The sequence below is a fragment of the Aquarana catesbeiana genome, unplaced genomic scaffold (genome assembly GCF_042186555.1).
Source record: "Aquarana catesbeiana isolate 2022-GZ unplaced genomic scaffold, ASM4218655v1 unanchor240, whole genome shotgun sequence".
Taxonomy (NCBI): domain Eukaryota; kingdom Metazoa; phylum Chordata; class Amphibia; order Anura; family Ranidae; genus Aquarana; species Aquarana catesbeiana.
Window position 1 is genome coordinate 704,518 of NW_027362669.1, and position 22,364 is coordinate 726,881.

The 22,364-nt window shown below is 45.6% G+C and overlaps 1 protein-coding gene across 1 annotated transcript in view; it reads right to left on the reverse strand.

Moving 5' to 3' along the window:
• Positions 1-21,390, reverse strand: part of EMILIN1 (elastin microfibril interfacer 1) — an 80,049-nt gene extending 58,659 nt beyond the window's left edge. Inside the window, exon 1 of the mRNA XM_073611929.1 lies at positions 20,341-21,390. Coding sequence (XP_073468030.1) covers positions 20,341-20,531 — 191 coding nt within the window. The 5' untranslated portion in view covers positions 20,532-21,390. The remainder of the gene's footprint in view (positions 1-20,340) is intronic.
• Between the last annotated feature and the right edge of the window lie 974 nt (positions 21,391-22,364).

Sequence of the window (22,364 nt, forward strand, 5' to 3'; positions counted from 1 at the left end):
GGGGAAATTTGAGTTAGAGCTGGGAGAGAAAAATCAGGACAGATGTGGGAGGGAGAATTGGGGAATTATCCGAGAGGGAAAATTGGGGAATTATCTGACAGGGAAAATTGGGGAATTATTTGAGAAGGAAAATTGGGGAATTATCTGAGAGGGAAAATTGGGGAATTATCCGAGAGGGAAAATTGGGGAATTATCCGAGAGGGAAAATTGGGGAATTATCCGAGAGGGAAAATTGGGGAATTATCCGAGAGGGAAAATTGGGGAATTATCCGAGAGGGAAAATTGGGGAATTATCCGAGAGGGAAAATTGGGGAATTATCCGAGAGGGAAAATTGGGGAATTATCCGAGAGGGAAAATTGGGGAATTATCCGAGAGGGAAAATTTGAGTTAGAGCTGGGAGAGGAAAATCAGGACAGATGTGGGAGGGAGAATTATCTGAGAATGAAAATTGGGGAATTATCTGAGAGGGAGAATTGGGGAATTATCTGAGAGGGAGAATTGGGGAATTATCTGAGAGGGAAAATTTGGGAATTATCTGAGAACGAAAATTGGGGAATTATCTGAGAGGGAGAATTGGGGAATTATCTGAGAGCGAAAATTGGGGAATTATTTGAGAACGAAAATTGGGGAATTATCTGAGAGGGGAAATTTGAGTTAGAGCTGGGAGAGGAAAATCAGGACAGATGTGAGAGGGAGAATTGGAGAATTATCTGAGAATGAAAATTGGGGAATTATCTGAGAGGGAGAATTGGGGAATTATCTGAGAGGGAGAATTGGGGAATTATCTGAGAGGGAGAATTGGGGAATTATCTGAGAGGGAGAATTGGGGAATTATCTGAGAGGGAGAATTGGGGAATTATCTGAGAGGGAGAATTGGGGAATTATCTGAGAGGGAGAATTTGGGAATTATCTGAGAGGGAGAATTGGGCAGTTATCTGAGAGGGAAAATCGGGGAATTATCTGAGAAAGAAAATTGGGGAATTATCTGAGAGGGAGCATTGGGGAGTTATCTGAGAGGGAAAATTGGGGAATTATCTGAGAGGTAGCATTGGGGAGTTATCTGAGAGGGAAAATTGGGGAATTATCTGAGAGGGAAAATTGGGGAATTATCTGAGAGGGAAAATTGGGGAATTATCTGAGAGGGGAAATTTGGGAATTTTCTGAGAGGGGAAATTTGGGAATTTTCTGAGAGGGGAAATTTGGGTTAGAGCCAGGAGATGAAAATCAGGACAGATGTGGGAGGGAAGAGGGCAGATTCAGTAGGGGAAAGTAGAGACAAATGAGGGAAGACCAGGGATCGATTCACTAAGGGTGCCAAACCCTCCTCACCTTCACCACCTATCTACACCTCTTGGTAAATCCGGTACTGATAACACCAGACTGTGACTTTACACTGTAGCAGGCACCCCAGGTCTATGGTCAGTGTATGACCTGTGGGAGGGAAAATTGGGGAATTATCTGAGAGGGGAAATTTGAGTTAGAGCTGGGAGAGGAAAATCAGGACAGATGTGGGAGGGAGAATTGGGGAATTATCCGAGAGGGAAAATTGGGGAATTATCTGACAGGGAAAATTGGGGAATTATTTGAGAAGGAAAATTGGGGAATTATCTGAGAGGGAAAATTGGGGAATTATCCAAGAGGGAAAATTGGGGAATTATCCGAGAGGGAAAATTGGGGAATTATCCGAGAGGGAAAATTGGGGAATTATCCGAGAGGGAAAATTGGGGAATTATCCGAGAGGGAAAATTGGGGAATTATCCGAGAGGGAAAATTGGGGAATTATCCGAGAGGGAAAATTGGGGAATTATCCGAGAGGGAAAATTGGGGAATTATCCGAGAGGGAAAATTGGGGAATTATCCGAGAGGGAAAATTTGAGTTAGAGCTGGGAGAGGAAAATCAGGACAGATGTGGGAGGGAGAATTATCTGAGAATGAAAATTGGGGAATTATCTGAGAGGGAGAATTGGGGAATTATCTGAGAGGGAGAATTGGGGAATTATCTGAGAGGGAGAATTGGGGAATTATCTGAGAGGGAAAATTTGGGAATTATCTGAGAACGAAAATTGGGGAATTATCTGAGAGGGAGAATTGGGGAATTATCTGAGAGGGAGAATTGGGGAATTATCTGAGAGGGAAAATTGGGGAATTATCTGAGAGGGAGAATTGGGGAATTATCTGAGAGCGAAAATTGGGGAATTATTTGAGAACGAAAATTGGGGAATTATCTGAGAGGGGAAATTTGAGTTAGAGCTGGGAGAGGAAAATCAGGACAGATGTGGGAGGGAGAATTGGAGAATTATCTGAGAATGAAAATTGGGGAATTATCTGAGAGGGAGAATTGGGGAATTATCTGAGAGGGAGAATTGGGAAATTATCTGAGAGGGAGAATTGGGGAATTATCTGAGAGGGAGAATTGGGGAATTATCTGAGAGGGAGAATTTGGGAATTATCTGAGAGGGAGAATTGGGCAGTTATCTGAGAGGGAAAATCGGGGAATTATCTGAGAAAGAAAATTGGGGAATTATCTGAGAGGGAGCATTGGGGAGTTATCTGAGAGGGAAAATTGGGGAATTATCTGAGAGGGAGCATTGGGGAGTTATCTGAGAGGGAAAATTGGGGAATTATCTGAGAGGGAAAATTGGGGAATTATCTGAGAGGGAAAATTGGGGAATTATCTGAGAGGGGAAATTTGGGAATTTTCTGAGAGGGGAAATTTGGGAATTTTCTGAGAGGGGAAATTTGGGTTAGAGCCAGGAGAGGAAAATCAGGACAGATGTGGGAGGGAAGAGGGCAGATTCAGTAGGGGAAAGTAGAGACAAATGAGGGAAGACCAGGGATCGATTCACTAAGGGTGCCAAACCCTCCTCACCTTCACCACCTATCTACACCTCTTGGTAAATCCGGTACTGATAACACCAGACTGTGACTTTACACTGTAGCAGGCACCCCAGGTCTATGATCAGTGTATGACCTGTGGGGGGACACAGACCCCACAGTCCCTAGCACCCCCTCCAGGTTAATGGTAACTTCATAAAATCAGGTGTGGATGGAGCTGCAGTATGATTTTCATCCACAAGATGGCAGCAGTGATCTGCACACAGTACACTGGATGGATTACAGAACAAAGCCGTCCCCTGCTGAGCCAGAGGTCACCTGACCTTTCATTGACACCAATGAGGAGTGTGCTGGAGATAAATGGATTAGGCAGAGATGAAAGGAAGGATTGGGGTCCTGGTATGTGTCCGCGGCTATGGGGGCCAACCGGTCACATTGCACAGAGAATGACTGAACAGACAGCAATGACATCAGATGACATGAGGAGGAATCGCCCCAGTATTGTGATTGGATGCTGTGAGGCCTTACAGACAGTTCTTATTTCAGATACACTGATAGTTTAGGCCCAGCCCCAATTCACTAAGGGTGCCAAACCTCCTCACCTTCACCACCTATCTACACCTCTTGGTAAATCCGGTACTGATAACACCAGACTGTGACTTCACACTGGAGCCGTCACCCCAGGTCTATGGTGAGTGTATGACCTATGGGGGGGGACACAGACCCCACAATCCCTATATGAGGGGCCCTTCAGCTGTTCCTTGGGGCTAGTGATTGCTGCAATGTCTCATCTGGATCTGAGGAACATCCACTTTGTTCTTTCTTAAATTTGTAAGTCAATTTGATGGATCTATATATAGGGAAACTCCAACCAGAACCATATTAGTGAGATCTCTGTACACCCGCTGTGCCCATTATGAGGGGTTCCCACCATCCCTGTGCTGAGTTCCCGGGTCTGTACACCCGCTGTGCCCATTATGAGGGGTTCCCACCATCCCTGTGCTGAGTTCCCGGGTCTGTACACCCGCTGTGCCCATTATGAGGGGTTCCCACCATCCCTGTGCTGAGTTCCCGGGTCTGTACACCCGCTGTGCCCATTATGAGAGGTTCCCACCATCCCTGTGCTGAGTTCCCGGGTCTGTACACCCGCTGTGCCCATTATGAGGGGTTCTCACCATCCCTGTGCTGAGTTCCCGGGTCTGTACACCCGCTGTGCCCATTATGAGGGGTTCCCACCATCCCTGTGCTGAGTTCCCGGGTCTGTACACCCGCTGTGCCCATTATGAGGGGTTCTCACCATCCCTGTGCTGAGTTCCCGGGCCTGTACACCCGCTGTGCCCATTATGAGGGGTTCCCACCATCCCTGTGCTGAGTTCCCGGGTCTGTACACCCGCTGTGCCCATTATGAGGGGTTCCCACCATCCCTGTGCTGAGTTCCCGGGTCTGTACACCCGCTGTGCCCATTATGAGGGGTTAATTTTGTTTATTGAAAAAACTTACAAACAACAACTTATATACAATAAAACCATAATAAATAAATAAAACATATTTACATAATAATTGAATATGATAATACAAAACAAGAACATAATAAATGGTACAAACCAAATTGCGCACAACACAATCCCTACAGGAGAGCCAGACTAAGGAACATCACCGTCACCATGCATGTAGCCTTTTATCAAAAATAGATTTGATCTTGAAAATCTAGGGGAGTGAATCAAGAATACAAAGAAAAGCCGCACACCCCGAGATCAACAGGCAGCAGCTACAGAGTCCTGATATTCCTCCACGCCCTTATCCAGGCCTCCTGCTGCCACCTGCCTTTCTCAAGACCCAAATCTTCCCAACCTCACCCAGAATGTCCTGCACCACCACTTCCACAGGGAGGATTTTACTCCGTAAGGATACCTGACACCGTGCACTCCACGTGAAATAACGGACTACTAGACTAACTAAAAAAAGTGTTTCCAAATCATAATCCCGACGAGTCTGGAATGCCCCATACACCCACTCTGCATAACTCATATGGGGGAGGAAGGGTATACTCAGAGCCCTCCCCACCCTCTTGTACACCTCTATATTAAAAGGGCATTGAAGTAGAAAGTGATCCATGGACTCCTCCACACTCCACTCTCGGGCAGCCCCGATCACTCATGGAAAGAAACTTCAAGTTGCCCTTCACATATAGTTTTCCATGAAAGGCAAGCCAAGCCTGATCCCTAAACTTCATTGGGATTCTCTCCAAATTAATCAATCGCAAACCCTCCCCCAAAACCAGGCTTGGGCAATCCCTCAAGGCCAGTGGCTTGCAAAAAAAAGCAGAGCTCATGATCCGCTTCTCAAGAAGTTTCCTTGGAAGAGATTTGACTTCTCCTGCTGTTACTTGCCACTGCCGAAGCATTTTCAAACACGGGGCAACATAAGCCGGGAGCTGTTCATGCTTGACCCTCAGGCTTTTCACTGGCCCACCATTTTCCCAGTCTCGCAGAAAGGGCCTAAACCAGGACTGGAAAATACCAACCCACCCAGGCGGTCTCTCTGCCAACATGTTACCAAGATTGTACTTCAGAAACATCAGAGAGAAAAAGACTACAGGGTTGACCATCCCTAGACCACCCTCCCGCCTAGGAAGGCAAGTCACATTTCTTTTGACAAGGTTTATTCTGTTCCCCCATAACAGCTGGAAGAAACAACTATAGATCCTGGTATAGAGAGAAACTGGCAAAATGCAAACAAAACTGACATACAGAAAAATCGAAATCAGGTAAGTCTTGATCAGATCAACCTTTTCCCTCAAGGAAAGCTGCCAACCTTTCCAGCTTGCCACCTTGGCATCGGCATTCTCCAGCCTGTTCACCCAATTTGCATGACCATAGTCACCTGGGCCGAATTCAATGCCTAGAACTCAAATTTTTTGTTGGGGCTCCGGGAAGTCATCCGGGAGAACAAAGCTCTCACCTTCTACACCCATCCAGAAAGCTTCACACTTGTCCTGGTTGACCTTTGAACCTGATGCCTCTGCATACTGCCCTATCACTGAGACCACTTCCTGCGCCCATTATGAGGGGTTCCCACCATCCCTGTGCTGAGTTCCCGGGTCTGTACACCCGCTGTGCCCATTATGAGGGGTTCCCACCACCCCTGTGCTGAGTTCCCGGGTCTGTACACCCGCTGTGCCCATTATGAGGGGTTCCCACCACCCCTGTGCTGAGTTCCCGGGTCTGTACACCCGCTGTGCCCATTATGAGGAGTTCCCACCATCCCTGTGCTGAGTTCCCGGGTCTGTACACCCGCTGTGCCCATTATGAGGGGTTCTCACCATCCCTGTGCTGAGTTCCCGGGTCTGTACACCCGCTGTGCCCATTATGAGGGGTTCCCTCCATCCCTGTGCTGAGTTCTTGGGTCTGTACACCCGCTGTGCCCATTATGAGGGGTTCTCACCATCCCTGTGCTGAGTTCCCGGGTCTGTACACCCGCTGTGCCCATTATGAGAGGTTCTCACCATCCCTGTGCTGAGTTCCCGGGTCTGTACACCCGCTGTGCCCATTATGAGGGGTTCTCACCATCCCTGTGCTGAGTTCTTGGGTCTGTACACCCGCTGTGCCCATTATGAGGGGTTCTCACCATCCCTGTGCTGAGTTCCCGGGTCTGTACACCCGCTGTGCCCATTATGAGGAGTTCCCACCATCCCTGTGCTGAGTTCCAGGGTCTGTACACCCGCTGTGCCCATTATGAGGGGTTCTCACCATCCCTGTGCTGAGTTCCCGGGTCTGTACACCCGCTGTGCCCATTATGAGGGGTTCTCACCATCCCTGTGCTGAGTTCCCGGGTCTGTACACCCGCTGTGCCCATTATGAGAGGTTCCCACCATCCCTGTGCTGAGTTCCCGGGTCTGTACACCCGCTGTGCCCATTATGAGGGGTTCCCACCATCCCTGTGCTGAGTTCCCGGGTCTGTACACCCGCTGTGCCCATTATGAGGGGTTCTCACCATCCCTGTGCTGAGTTCCCGGGTCTGTACACCCGCTGTGCCCATTATGAGGGGTTAATTTTGTTTATTGAAAAAACTTACAAACAACAACTTATATACAATAAAACCATAATAAATAAATAAAACATATTTACAAAATAATTGAATATGATAATACAAAACAAGAACATAATAAATGGTACAAACCAAATTGCGCACAACACAATCCCTATGGGAGAGCCAGACTAAGGAACATCACCGTCACCATGCATGGAGCCTTTTATCAAAAATAGATTTGATCTTGAAAATCTAGGGGAGTGAATCAAGAATACAAAGAAAAGCCGCACACCCCGAGATCAACAGGCAGCAGCTACAGAGTCCTGATATTCCTCCACGCCCTTATCCAGGCCTCCTGCTGCCACCTGCCTTTCTCAAGACCCGAATCTTCCCAACCTCACCCAGAATGTCCTGCACCACCACTTCCACAGGGAGGATTTTACTCCGTAAGGATACCTGACACCGTGCACTCCACGTGAAATAACGGACTACTAGACTAACTAAAAAAAGTGTTTCCAAATCATAATCCCGACGAGTCTGGAATGCCCCATACACCCACTCTGCATAACTCATATGGGGGAGGAAGGGTATACTCAGAGCCCTCCCAACCCTCTTGTACACCTCTATATTAAAAGGGCATTGAAGTCGGCAGCCCCGATCACTCTTGGAAAGAAACTTCAAGTTGCCCTTCACATATAGTTTTCCATGAAAGGCAAGCCAAGCCTGATCCCTAAACTTCATTGGGATTCTCTCCAAATTAATCAATCGCAAACCCACCCCCAAAACCAGGCTTGAGCAATCCCTCAAGGCCAGTGGCTCACAAAAAGCAGAGCTCATGATCCGCTTCTCAAGAAGTTTCCTTGGAAGAGATCTGACTTCTCCTGCTGTTACTTGCCACTGCCGAAGCTTTTTCAAACACGGGGCAACATTTTTTCCCAGTCTCGCAGAAAGGGCCTAAACCAGGACTGGAAAATACCAACCCACCCAGGCGGTCTCTCTGCCAACATGTTACCAACATTGTACTTCAGAAACATCAGAGAGAAAAAGACTACAGGGTTGACCATCCCTAGACCACCCTCCCGCCTAGGAAGGCAAGTCACATTACTTTTGACAAGGTTTATTCTGTTCCCCCATAACAGCTGGAAGAAACAACTATAGATCCTGGTATAGAGAGATACTGGCAAAATGCAAACAAAACTGACATACAGAAAAATCGGAATCAGGTAAGTCTTGATCAGATCAACCTTTTCCCTCAAGGAAAGCTGCCAACCTTTCCAGCTTGCCACCTTGGCATCGGCATTCTCCAGCCTGTTCACCCAATTTGCATGGCCATAGTCACCTGGGCCGAATTCAATGCCTAGAACTCGAATTTTTTGTTGGGGCTCCGGGAAGTCATCCGGGAGAACAAAGCTCTCACCTTCCACACCCATCCAGAAAGCTTCACACTTGTCCTGGTTGACCTTTGAACCTGATGCCTCTGCATACTGCCCCATCACTGAGACCACCTCCTGCGCCTCCGCAGTCCCAGAGATAAAAACAGAAACATCATCAGCATAGGCCACAACCTTCAAAGGAGGCTCACCAGCGATGCCCAAAGGTACCCCACACAATGGTCCACTCTCTAGCCTTCTAATGAAGGGGTCGATTGCAAATACATATAGCAGAGGACTCAATGGACACCCCTGACGCACACCCGAGCCGACCGCAAAGGGCTGCCTGACCCAACCATTAACCAGAGGAAAGCTTTCAGCCCCTTTGTACAAAATCTTGAGCCAATCAATGAAACCCCTCTCCAGGCCATATTTGTCAAGAAGGAGCCACAAGTACTCATGATTAACCCGATCAAAGGTCTTAGCCTGATCCAATGTCAGCAAAAATTTACCCCAACCAGCAGCCCTACAACGCTCCAAGGCCTCCCGGACAGCTAACACTGCTGAGAAAGTGCTTCTACCTTGGACCGAACAGTGCTGGTGGCGGGATAACAAACTGCCTGTAACTGGTGATAATCGTCAGAAGAAAATCTTTGCCAGTATCTTCCTATCGACATTAAGAAGGCTAATGGGGCGCCAATTCCCAATCATCGAAGGATCTTTACCCTTTGACAGAAGGATCACTGCAGATTGCCTCATGGAGGGAGGGAGAGAACCCTCATTCAAACAGCCATTAAAGAGGAGTTCCACCCAGGGGGGCCGTCAAAAAAAAAAAATTAAAAGTCAGCAGCTACAAATACTGCAGCTGCTGACTTTTAATTGGACACTTACCTGTCCCTGGGTCCAGCAATGCAGGGGATCGAAGCCCCGCTCGTCCCCCCCCTCCGCTCGTCGGCGCCGGCATTTCAACTGTGGGCGCCGGGCTGTGGCTTCACAGCCTGGCACCCACTGCGCATGCGCGAGCGGCGCCGCGTGCCGTGATTGGCCGCTCAATCACCTGGGACCTGTAATGGGTCCCAGATGATTGACAGGAAGGAAGGAGCAGAGCGGAGCCCTTCCTGTGCCAAGGGGGAAGTGATGTCACCAGCCCAGGCAAAGGAACAGGCAGACTACGAGGGACCACCTAGCAACAGGCATTTGGAGGTAAGTGAAAAAAAAAAATATCCAAATGTTTTTTGTTTTTTTTTTTTTAGAATTTTTCCAGGTATTTTTGTTTTTTGGGTGGAACCCCACTTTAAACACCTCCGCAAGGTAGGGAGCCAGGATCGTCTTAAAACATTTATAGAACTCGGCTGTCAAACCATCTGGCCCTGGAGTTTTCTTGATGGCTAGTTTATCAATAGCCTAGATTACCTCATCTGCAGTGATTTCATCTGTCAAATTTATCAAAGGAACATTACTTTCCAGTCCTGGTGTAGAGTCCAAAAAACCCAACATCCTTGTCCGATCAAGGTTCCTTCCTCCCAGGAGATCGGCATAGTATGACCTGACAACCTCCAGGATCCCTGACCTAGACTTCGTCAGAGAGCCGTACTGTCCCTCAGGCCATTGACCGTCTTAACTGCTACGCTCCATTTACAGTTCTGGTAAGGGTCAGGCGAATGGTATTTCCCGTAATCCCTCTCCTGAATCAAAGAGGCGTGCCGGTCATATTGATGTCTCCTAAGGAGGAGCTTCATCTCAGAGATCGCCCCAGAATCTCCTCCATTCGAAACAAGGCGGTCAAGTTTCCTCCGTAAACGCTGGTAGGTGATATACTTATCTTGCTGCTTCTTTCTTCCTATGGTCTTGAAAAGCCCAACAGTCCGCTGTTTAACAAGCTCCCACCATTCTGACTTACTGTTGCAAAAGTCTAGGATCATTACCTGTGCTTGAAAAAAATCCTCAAAGTATTGTCTTACTCTCTCATCTTCCAGGAGGGCCGAATTCAATCTCCAGATATCCCTCCCTCTAGGTGGCATGTCTGGGGCATTCAGAGTCACAGATAGAATACAGTGATCAGAAAACTCCACTGCCCGACACACAGGTGCCGAAAAAGCGGAGTCTCCCTTTAAAAAAAAAACCTATCTGTCCTACTCCGACTACTACCTCGCTGAAAAGTGAACCCCGTGCTGTCTGGGCAGCGCTTAATGTGCGCATCTACCAGACCTGCTTCCCTAACTACCGTATTAAGAAAAAGGGTGTCATAGCCCAGCTTATCTCTGAAACCTCTCCTGTCTTTAGACCTAGTAATGGTGTTGAAATCACCTCCAAAGATAACCTGCTGGGCCGTAAAAAGAAAAGGCTTAATCTTTGTAAAGAGGCATTTCCTGTCCCACTTCGTCTGGGGACCATAGATGTTAATCAGGTGCAAGTCCTGCCCCTTCACAGAGACGGCACAGAGGCAAAAATAAGGCCAAATGACGAGCACTTACTGATCTTAAGCTGGCAACATTAATGGTTGCCACTTTTAACGGAGTGGGAACTGCCATTAGGGTAGTTGAGGCAGCCGTTTCTTAGCCTGACTACTCCCTCTTCCTGGAGAACCAGCGTACTTCGTTGCACCCTGGCACTCATCCTCCATAGAAGATGCCGAACTGAATGAGTCCCATTCATCATCATCATCAGACAGGACCTTAAACTTATTTTCCAAAGGCAAAACTTTTGGAGTTAAAGTAACTGAACCCCTTTTTTTCCTTCTTTTGTCCCTCCTCCTCCTATCCTCTAACCACTCCATATCATCATTAGACAAACCAGATTCAACAGCCTCCCAACCCCTATCTTCCCCTTCATCCCCCTCCCCCCCACTCCCCCTTCCCTTATCTACCACCAGGCCAGCCTCTCCACCATTTTCCCCACTCCTCTGCACCCCGCGATCCTCAATAGAAACCCTGCAGCATCAGGGGAGGGGGATTGGCACCACACCTGACGCACCTGCCTCAGCACCTCTTGCTGCCTCTGCAATTTTAGAAGACACAGACACAGAAGGATTGGACACATTCTCGGCAACTGATACCTTACATACAGGCTGGGAAGACACTGACAAACTAGGTAAACACACAGACTGGGAAGATACAGACATACACACAGACTGGGGCACCGCACCACAGACTGGAAAGACAGACACATTGGGTATTGGCACAGACTGGGGCACCACAGACCGGGGAGACACAGTCACATTAGGTATCGGCACAGACTGGGGAGACACATTAGGTATTGGCACAGACTGGGGCACCACAGACTGGGGAGACACATTAGGTATTGGCACAGACTCAGATGGACTCACAGGCACCCCAGCTGCTGAGCTCAGAGCATCCTCCATGTCCATGCGGAAGAACTCTCTCATGAGCTCAGGAATGTTGTGCCTTGCCTCAGGACACTGACTGTAAGGATGTCCCACCGCATTGCACAGATTGCACCTGATAATATTACAATCCTTCGCCAAATGTCCTATACCCTGACACAGAGAGCACTTCATCACTGGACAGGAGGATGCGAGATGTCCTTTATCACCACACTTATTGCAGAGCTTTGGCTGGCCTGGATAGAAGATGGTCAGCCTGTCCCTCCCCAGGAAAGCTGAGGATGGCAGATGCTGGATGACATTATCAATTACTTTTCATTTTAACTGCACAGATCATCTCCCCCCCGTCCATATTCCCCGATCAACCAAAATCTTTTTTAGGGGGCTCAGGACGTCTCCATACCTCCTCAACCAAACAGATAAATCCCCTTGCGGTATGGACTCATTGTGGACCAAAATTGTGACCATTTTAATGAGAGGTTGGCATGAAACAAGCTTTGGGATGAGCCCTTTCCAGTCCGGCAGGCCCCTACACACATGTTCATACTTCTCCCAAAATATGTCCAAAGACTCCAGATGGATAAAGGACAAATCATATTCATAGGAACCTGCCGGACTGATCAGGGCGAAGATATCTGTGGGTGTAAACCCCATCTGTAGAATCTTATCCACCACAGTCCTCCTATGTGGGGGGATTCCACCGCCTTCCCATTTTAATTGAACAACATTCCTCCTTTTAAACATGGAGGAAGATAAAACATTTTCATGCTCCTTCCCTGCTTGCTCCCCCTTCCCAGATCCTGTAGCAGCAACACCAGCATAAGTTTTTCTTACACCAGCAGCATTTGCAGTCTTGTCCTTAGACACAATCAAACCTGCTGGCAGAGAGTCTGAATCAGCTGGGATAGCAGTCTTCTGATTAGCAGCGGCAGGACCCTCCCCCTCCCCCGAACACACAGTTTCTTTCCTGGGATCAATCACAGTCATGGCTGCTGCAGACTCCTGGAAAGTTGTAGCACTACTGCCCCCAGCATCTCCTCCACCATTCACAAGAACAGCCGCTGTGCCTGGTCCAGGCAAAGTCACTGTATTGTCCATGGACCTCTCTGCAGACTGAAGCTGACAGTTATTAGCAGATGTTATTGCATGCTGTACATTGTCTATGGGTCTGGGCTGACTGCATGCAGCACTACAACCCTCAGCAAGCACATTGTCATTAAAGTTCACACCATCCTGCACACACACTGTACCTGCACCTGCTTGCTGTGGTGTCACCTCTGCGATGTTATGGCTGATCTGGGATCAGACTTCCCCCCAGTTGCTGCAGACTTAATGGTGGATCTTGCTCTCTCCACAGGTCTCTCTTCCACAGGGCTAGGAACGGTGTCCATCTTCTCATCATCATATGGGGAGCCGCATTCGGAGGGGATTCCAACTTATTGATAACCTCCAGCATGCCAGAACCTTCAACCTCCTGCTCAGATGTTCCACATTGCTGGGGAGTGAAGGGGACAGAGGCCTCCACCATTGAGGACTCAGCAGATATCTGAGGTGTTAAAGAGCTGGGCTCATCCTCCGGGCCCACTTTCTCACTCTCAGCTGACTCTGTCTGTAGCTGCATCTCCTCACTGGTCTCCTCACCCCCCATGCAGGAAGCGGCTCCTCTTCTCATTTGGCTAAACCATTCTTCATTTCTGTATTTTTCTTTAAATGCTCCACTATTCTCCTTCAGAGAACTCACCAGTTCTTTCTGTTTCCGCAGAGCTTGTTCCAAGTCTTTCAACTCAGGCCTCAGAGCCGGTCTTTTCCTAATGAACACTTTGGCACAAATCTGCTTTTTCTTTTTAAATTCAGCTTTCAAAGCTACCAACTTCTCTTCTTCCTTCTGAATCCGCTTCAGTGTTTCAACAACCCTCCATCTAAAGGCAGACAGGGATTCATCTTTTCTTAGGCCAGGCCCAGAATCTTCCACGGGCTGAGGCCTATCCATGATTCAGCATCCCTCCTGGGGCAGAGAAGCAACTCTAGCCCCTGGTCTCTGGAAGCACAGGAGCTAAGGAACTAGCAACCTCACACCTCGCTGTCAGGGAGTGGAATGGCAGTTTCCCACCATCCCTGTGCTGAGTTCCCAGGTCTGTACACCCGCTGTGCCCATTATGAGGGGTTCCTACCATCTCTGTGCTAAGTTCCCAGGTCTGCACACCCGCTGTGCCCATTATGAGGAGTTCCCAGTATCCCTGTGTCGAGTTCCCGGGTCTGTACACCTGCTGTGCCCATTATGAGGAGTTCGCACCATCACTGTGCTGAGTTTCCAGGTCTGTACACCTCCTGTGCCAGCTAACCTCCTGGGTTGTAGACTGAACTGGAGCTGACCTTCTGACCCAGAAGGACCACTCCAGTTCAGCCTTTAACTGAGGAGGTAAGCTGCAGTTCAGTCTACAACCCAGGAGGTCAGCTCCAGTTCAGTCTGAAACCCAAGAGGTCAGCTATAGTTCAGTCTACAACCCAGAAGGTCAGCTCCAGTTTAGTCTACAACCCAGGAGGTCAGCTCCAGTTCAGTCTACAACCCAGGAGGTCAGCTCCAGTTCAGTCTACAACCCAGAAGGTCAGCTCCAGTTCAGTCTACAACCCAAGAGGTCAGCTCCAGTTCAGTCTACAACCCAAGAGGTCAGCTCCAGTTCAGTCTACAACCCAGGAGGTCAGCTCTAGTTCAGTCTACAACCCAGAAGGTCAGCTCCAGTTCAGTCTACAACCCAGAAGGTCAGCTCCAGTTCAGTCTACAACCCAGAAGGTCAGCTCCAGTTCAGTCTAGAACCCAGAAGGTCAGCTCCAGTTCAGTCTACCACTCTGGAGGTCAGCTCCAGCTGAGTCTACAACCCAGAAGGTCAGCTCCAGGTTGTATAGGACTATAGGAGACTGGATCTGGATGGTTGGTGCTGACCTCCTGGTCTCTAGGCTGTGTTTGTGCTTACCTTCTGAACACTAGGCTGTGGTTGGCACCAATATCCTGGACTCTAGGTTGTGGTTTGAACTGACCTCCTAGACTCTAGGTTGTGGTTGATATTGACCTCCTAGACTCTAGTCTGTGGTTGGCACTAATTTATACCACTCTGGAGGTCAGCTCCAGCTGAGTCTACAACCCAGAAGGTCAGCTCCAGGTTGTATAGGACTATAAGAGACTGGATCTGGATGGTTGGTGCTGACCTCCTGGACTCTAGGCTGTGGTTGGCATTAATCTCCTTGACTCTAGGCTGTGGTTTGCACTGACCTCCTAGACTCTAGGCTGTGGTTGATATTGACCTCCTAGACTCTAGGCTGTGGTTGTGCTTACCTTCTGGACTCTAGGCTGCGGTTGGCACTTATATCCTGGTCTCTAGGCTGTGGTTTTGCTGACCTCCTAGACTCTAGGCTATGGTTGGAGCTGACCTCCTGGACTCTACTGCAGTTGACGCTGGCCTCCTAGACTCTAGGCTACCGTTGGTGATGACCTCCAAGACTCTAGGCTGCGGTTGCCGCTGACCTCCTGGACTCTATACTGCAGTTGACGCTGACCTTCTAGACTCTAGTCTATGGTTGGCACTGACATCCTGGTCTCTAGGCTGTGGTTGGTACTGGCCTCCTGGACTCTAGGCTGCAGTTGGGGCTGGCCTCCCAGACTCTAGGCTGTGGTTGGGGCTGGCCTCCCAGACTCTAAGCTGCGGTTGGGGCTGGCCAGCACTGACATCCAGGTCTCTAGGCTGCTGTTGGCACTGGCCTCCCAGACTCTAGGCTACGGTAGGCGCAGACATCCTGGATTCTAGGCTGTGAATGGCACTGCCCTCCCGGACTCTAGGCTGTCACTGGCATGACCTCTGGCTTTACATTATTTTTGGAGCTCATACTCTGAAAAGTGGAACTGGCCAGCTGTGTAAGTCATGGTTGGCACAGAGCCATCCCCCATGTGTCTCACAGGCCCTTTTAATTAATACAAAGTTTACTGAGTGAAAAACGTGGATTGCATCAGAGGACTGGAGGGGAGTCATCCAGCCACCAAACCATGTTTATACCGTGCTGTGCCAGCTATACATAACCAGCAGATCTGAAGAGTGGTGGGAACATTGTACAAGAGATAATAGACATTAGAGGATGTACCACCAGATATCATTGCTGGGATGTGAAGAACATTATACTAAATATAACCCCTCAGATATAGAAGACATTATAGTGGATATGAGACCTCAGATATAGAGGACATTATAGTAGATATAAGACCTCAGATATAGAGGACATTATAGTAGATATAAGACCTCAGATATAGAGGACGTTATAGTAGATATAAGACCTCAGATATAGGGGACATTATAGTAGATATGAGACCTCAGATATAGAGGACATTATAGTAGACATGAGACCTCAAATATAGAGGACATTATAGTAGACATGAGACCTCAGATATAGAGGACATTATAGTAGATATAAAACCTCAGATATAGAGGACATTATAGTAGATATAAGACCTCAGATATAGAGGACATTATAGTAGATATGAGACCTCAGATATAGAGGACATTATAGTAGACATGAGACCTCAAATATAGAGGACATTATAGTAGACATGAGACCTCAGATATAGAGGACATTATAGTAGATATAAAACCTCAGATATAGAGGACATTATAGTAGATATAAGACCTCAGATATAGAGGACATTATAGTAGATATAAGACCTCAGATATAGAGGACATTATAGTAGATATAAGACCTCAGATATAGAGGACGTTATAGTAGATATAAGACCTCAGATATAGAGGACATTATAGTAGATATAAGACCTCAGATATAGAGGACATTATAGTAGATATAAGACCTCAGATATAGAGGACGTTATAGTAGATATAAGACCTCAGATATAGAGGACGTTATAGTAGATATAAGACCTCAGATATAGAGGACATTATAGTAGATATGAGACCTCAGATATAGAGGACATTATAGTAGACATGAGACCTCAGATATAGAGGACATTATAGTAGATATAAGACCTCAGATATAGAGGACATTATAGTAGATATAAGACCTCAGATATAGAGGACATTATAGTAGATCTAAGACCTCAGATATACAGGATGTTATAGTAGATATAAGACCTCAGATATAGAGGACGTTATAGTAGATATAAGACCTCAGATATAGAGGACGTTATAGTAGATATAAGACCTCAGATATAGGGGACATTATAGTAGATATGAGACCTCAGATATAGAGGACATTATAGTAGACATGAGACCTCAGATATAGAGGACATTATAGTAGATATAAAACCTCAGATATAGAGGACGTTATAGTAGACATAAGACCTCAGATATAGAGGACATTATAGTAGATATAAGACCTCAGATATAGAGAACAGTATAGTATATATAAGACCTCAGATATAGAGGACATTATAGTAGACATAAGACCTCAGATATAGAGGACATTATAGTAGATATAAGACCTCAGATATAGAGGACATTATAGTAGATATAAGACCTCAGATATAGAGGACATTATAGTAGACATAAGACCTCAGATATAGAGGACATTATAGTAGATATAAGACCTCAGATATAGAGGACATTATAGTAGATATAAGACCTCAGATATAGAGGACATTATAGTAGATATAAAACCTCAGATATAGAGGACATTATAGTAGATATAAAACCTCAGATATAGAGGACATTATAGTAGATATAAAACCTCAGATATAGAGGACATTATAGTAGATATAAAACCTCAGATATAGAGGACATTATAGTAGATATAAGACCTCAGATATAGGGGACATTATAGTAGATATAAGACCTCAGATATAGAGGACGTTATAGTAGATATAAGACCTCAGATATAGAGGACATTATAGTAGATATAAGACCTCAGATATAGAGGACGTTATAGTAGATATAAGACCTCAGATATAGAGGACATTATAGTAGATATAAGACCTCAGATATAGAGGATGTTATAGTAGATATAAGACCTCAGATATAGAGGACATTACAGAAGATATAAGACCTCAGATATAGAGGACAATATAGTAGATATAAGACCTCAGATATAGAGGACGTTATAGTAGATATAAGACCTCAGATATAGGGGACATTATAGTAGATATGAGACCTCAGATATAGAGGACGTTATAGTAGATATAAGACCTCAGATATAGAGGACATTATAGTAGATATAAGACCTCAGATATAGAGGATGTTATAGTAGATATAAGACCTCAGATATAGAGGACATTACAGAAGATATAAGACCTCAGGTATAGAGGACATTATAGTAGATATAAGACCTCAGATATAGAGGACGTTATAGTAGATATAAGACCTCAGATATAGGGGACATTATAGTAGATATGAGACCTCAGATATAGAGGACATTATAGTAGACATGAGACCTCAAATATAGAGGACATTATAGTAGATATAAGACCTCAGATATAGAGGACATTATAGTAGATATAAGACCTCAGATATAGAGGACATTATAGTAGATCTAAGACCTCAGATATACAGGATGTTATAGTAGATATAAGACCTCAGATATAGAGGACGTTATAGTAGATATAAGACCTCAGATATAGAGGACGTTATAGTAGATATAAGACCTCAGATATAGGGGACATTATAGTAGATATGAGACCTCAGATATAGAGGACATTATAGTAGATATAAGACCTCAGATATAGAGGACATTATAGTAGACATAAGACCTCAGATATAGAGGACATTATAGTAGATATAAAACCTCAGATATAGAGGACGTTATAGTAGATATAAGACCTCAGATATAGGGGACATTATAGTAGATATGAGACCTCAGATATAGAGGACATTATAGTAGATATAAGACCTCAGATATAGAGGACATTATAGTAGATATAAAACCTCAGATATAGAGGACATTATAGTAGACATAAGACCTCAGATATAGAGGACATTATAGTAGATATAAGACCTCAGATATAGAGGACATTATAGTAGATATAAGACCTCAGATATAGAGGACATTATAGTAGATATAAAACCTCAGATATAGAGGACATTATAGTAGATATAAAACCTCAGATATAGAGGACATTATAGTAGATATAAGACCTCAGATATAGAGGACGTTATAGTAGATATAAGACCTCAGATATAGAGGACATTATAGTAGATATAAGACCTCAGATATAGAGGACGTTATAGTAGATATAAGACCTCAGATATAGAGGACATTATAGTAGATATAAGACCTCAGATATAGAGGACATTATAGTAGATATAAGACCTCAGATATAGAGGACATTATAGTAGACATAAGACCTCAGATATAGGGGACATTACAGTAGATATAAGACCTCAGATATAGAGGACATTACAGTAGATATAAGACCTCAGATATAGAGGACAATATAGTAGATATAAGACCTCAGATATAGAGAACAGTATAATGCATATAGGACCTCGGATATAGGGGATATTATAGTAAATATAAGACCTCAGATTTAAAGGACATTATAGTAGATATAAGATATAGGGGATATTACAGTAGAGATAACACCTCAGCTATAGGGACAATATAGTAGATATAGGACCTCAGATATAGAGGACATTATAGTAGCTTTAACCCCTCAGATATAAGGGACAGTATAAGATATAAGACCTCAGATGTAGAGCATTATGGTCGATATAAGACCTCAGATATAGAGGACATTATAGTAGATAAAAGACCTCATATATATAGAACATTGTAGTGCATATAAGCTCTAAGTTATAGAGGATATTACAGTAGACATAACCCCCTCAGATGTAGGGGACATTATGGTAGATATAAGACCTCAGATATAGAGGACATTATAGTAGATATAAGACCTCAGATATAGAGGACATTATAGTAGATATAAGACCTCAGATATAGAGGACATTTTAGTAGATATAAGACCTTAGATATAGAGGACAATATAGTGAGTATAAGACCTCAGATAATAGAGTATATTTTAGTATATTTGACACCTTTTGGGTTAGGACATTATGACAGATATACTATCTGGACTATGGAGGATATAAAGGCTGTGTGTAGAGGTGGGGGCATTCATCCAGATATGAAGGAAAGTCTTAATGGACATTATAGTAGGAATATAACATGTGGTCCATAGAGGACATTATAGTAGGAATATAACATGTGGTCTATAGAGGACATTATAGTAGGAATATAACATGTGGTCTATAGAGGACATTATAGTAGATATACTGTGTGGTCTATAGAGGACATTATAGTAGATATACTGTGTGGTCTATAGAGGACATTATAGTAGGAATATAACATGTGGTCTATGGAGGACATTATAGCAGATATAATGTTTGTAATATATAGGACATTGTAGTACATTTGACACCTTAGGGTGAGGACATTATGGCAGATATACTGTCTGGACTATGGAGGATATAAAGGCTGTGTGTGAAGGCGGGGGCATTCATCCAGATATGAAGGAAAGTCTTAATGGACAGTAAAGAATGTTCTACGTGCACCTCACATGGTACATAGGTAACTGTGACTAATAATCTTTATGTCAGACAATCCCCCCCACTGTGTTTCCTCAGGAAGGATTCATGAAATTATGGGTCACCTTCTACAGAAGTGTCTTTGGCGTTTAGGTGTTAGAGGACTTTTCATGGTTCTGTTCCCAACCAGAAAGAGAGTGACCTACAAGCCATGGGCAGGACTGTGGTTGGTACTTTCCATGGGCCACCTACCTGTGCCGGCTGGCAGCCCGAAGGCCATTCTGTGCTTGTGTTACCCCTTGTGCTGTCATGACTTGATTTTGCGGGGCCGTCCCTCCTGTGTATAGGTTGTAACGAGGTGGGTAGTTTGTGGCGTAGCTTCCCCCAAGACTAAGACATAGTATATAGCTGCACAAACACCACAATGACTTTGCCATGGTCATCCAAGTGGTCAATCAAGTAAAATCTGGAAAAAAGGAAAATTCCACACTACAGATTGTAAGTGGACTAGGACATCCCACCAAGTCGCCAGAGAGTTTGTATCCCGTAAGGGCCCAGAACCCGTCTCCAGCCGGGTCCTACAACTCCTAGACACTAGATGAGATATGGTGGCCTCATGTATGGACAACTCCTGCAGTCTTCTATTCTCTGGAGTATTGCGGTGTTCAGTGGCCCCAAGGATTCACAACGATCCAACGAATGGAAGGATTCAGTACAGGTCTATGGCCCGGGTCCCACAACTCCTAGACACTAGATGAGATATGGTGGCCTCATGTATGGACAACTCCTGCAGTCTTCTATTCTCTGGAGTATTCCGGTGTTCAGTGGCCCCCAGGATTCACAACGATCCAACGAATGGAAGGATTTAGTACAGGTCTATGGCTTGGCTGGATCCTGGCCCCCGCCGATTACGTCATCCAGACGCTGTGGTGTTCCCCAAAGTTTCTGTAGTGCTTGTAGTGGGAGAGCGGATCCCGTAAATGGTAATCCACTTATGGTGCAGACAATTCCACAATACATGGATAAACGTTCCCACATGTGTCATCTCATGAAATCCCAGAATCCATGAAACTGACTAATCAGCGCTACAACTCCACGTCAGTGCCAGGAAAATCTCAACGTAAATCCTGGAAGGTCCCACCAGCCCCCCAGTGTCCGGGTTCCCCTGGGATGTCCAGCATCCAGTCCCTGCTCTGTGGTACCCAGGCCAGCCTTGGTCTCCCTCTGCCAGCTCTGCAGATCCCACACACACAGACTTCTCGCCTCCTTAAACCATCCCTGGACAGCCCCCTCTAGCCAGCATCCTCAGAGTGGGGGGGGGGGGAGGGGAGGGGAGGGGAGAGATGAGAGGTGAAAGTCTTCCATCCCCCTCCCAAAACTTCCTGCCTCTCTCTGGATCCTTAACCCTGAGAGGGATGAGGAGTGTCAGCGATGGGGCTCTGTGTTCTCTCTGCAACGTACTTTACCCACCCATTATTATGTGACCATGTTCTCCAACTCCTCCATTATTATATGACCATGTTCTCCAACTCCTCCATTATTATATGACCATGTTCTCCAACTCCTCCATTATTATATGACCATGTTCTCCAACTCCTCCATTATTATATGACCATGTTCTCCAACTCCTCCATTATTATATGACCATGTTCTCCAACTCCTCCATTATTATATGACCATGTTCTCCAACTCCTCCATTATTATATGACCATGTTCCCCAACTCCTCCATTATTACAGTGCCTGGAAAAAGTATTCATACCCCTCGAAATTTCCCACATTTTCTCATGTTACCACCAAGAACACAAATTGGGATTTTTTGTGATAGACCAACACAAAGTGGCTCATAATTGTGAAGTGGAAAGAAAATGATACAAATAAATATGTGAAAAGTGTGGGGGGCATTTGTATTCATCCCCTTTACTCTGATACCCCTAACTAAAATCTAGTGGAACCAATTGCCTTCAGAAGTCACCAGATCAGTAAATAGAGTCCACCTGTGTGTCATTTAATCTCAGTATAAATACAGCTGTTCTGTGAAGCCCTCAGAGGTTTATTAGAGAATCTTACATAGTTACATTGTAGGTGAGGTTAAAAAAAAAGACACAAGTCCATCAAGTCCAACCTATGTGTGTGATTATGTGTCAGTATTACATTGTATATCTCTGTATGTTGCGGTCATTCAGGTGATTATCTAATAGTTTCTTGAAGCTATCGATGCTCCCCGCTGAGACCACCGCCTGTGGAAGGGAATTCCACATCCTTGCCGCTCTTACAG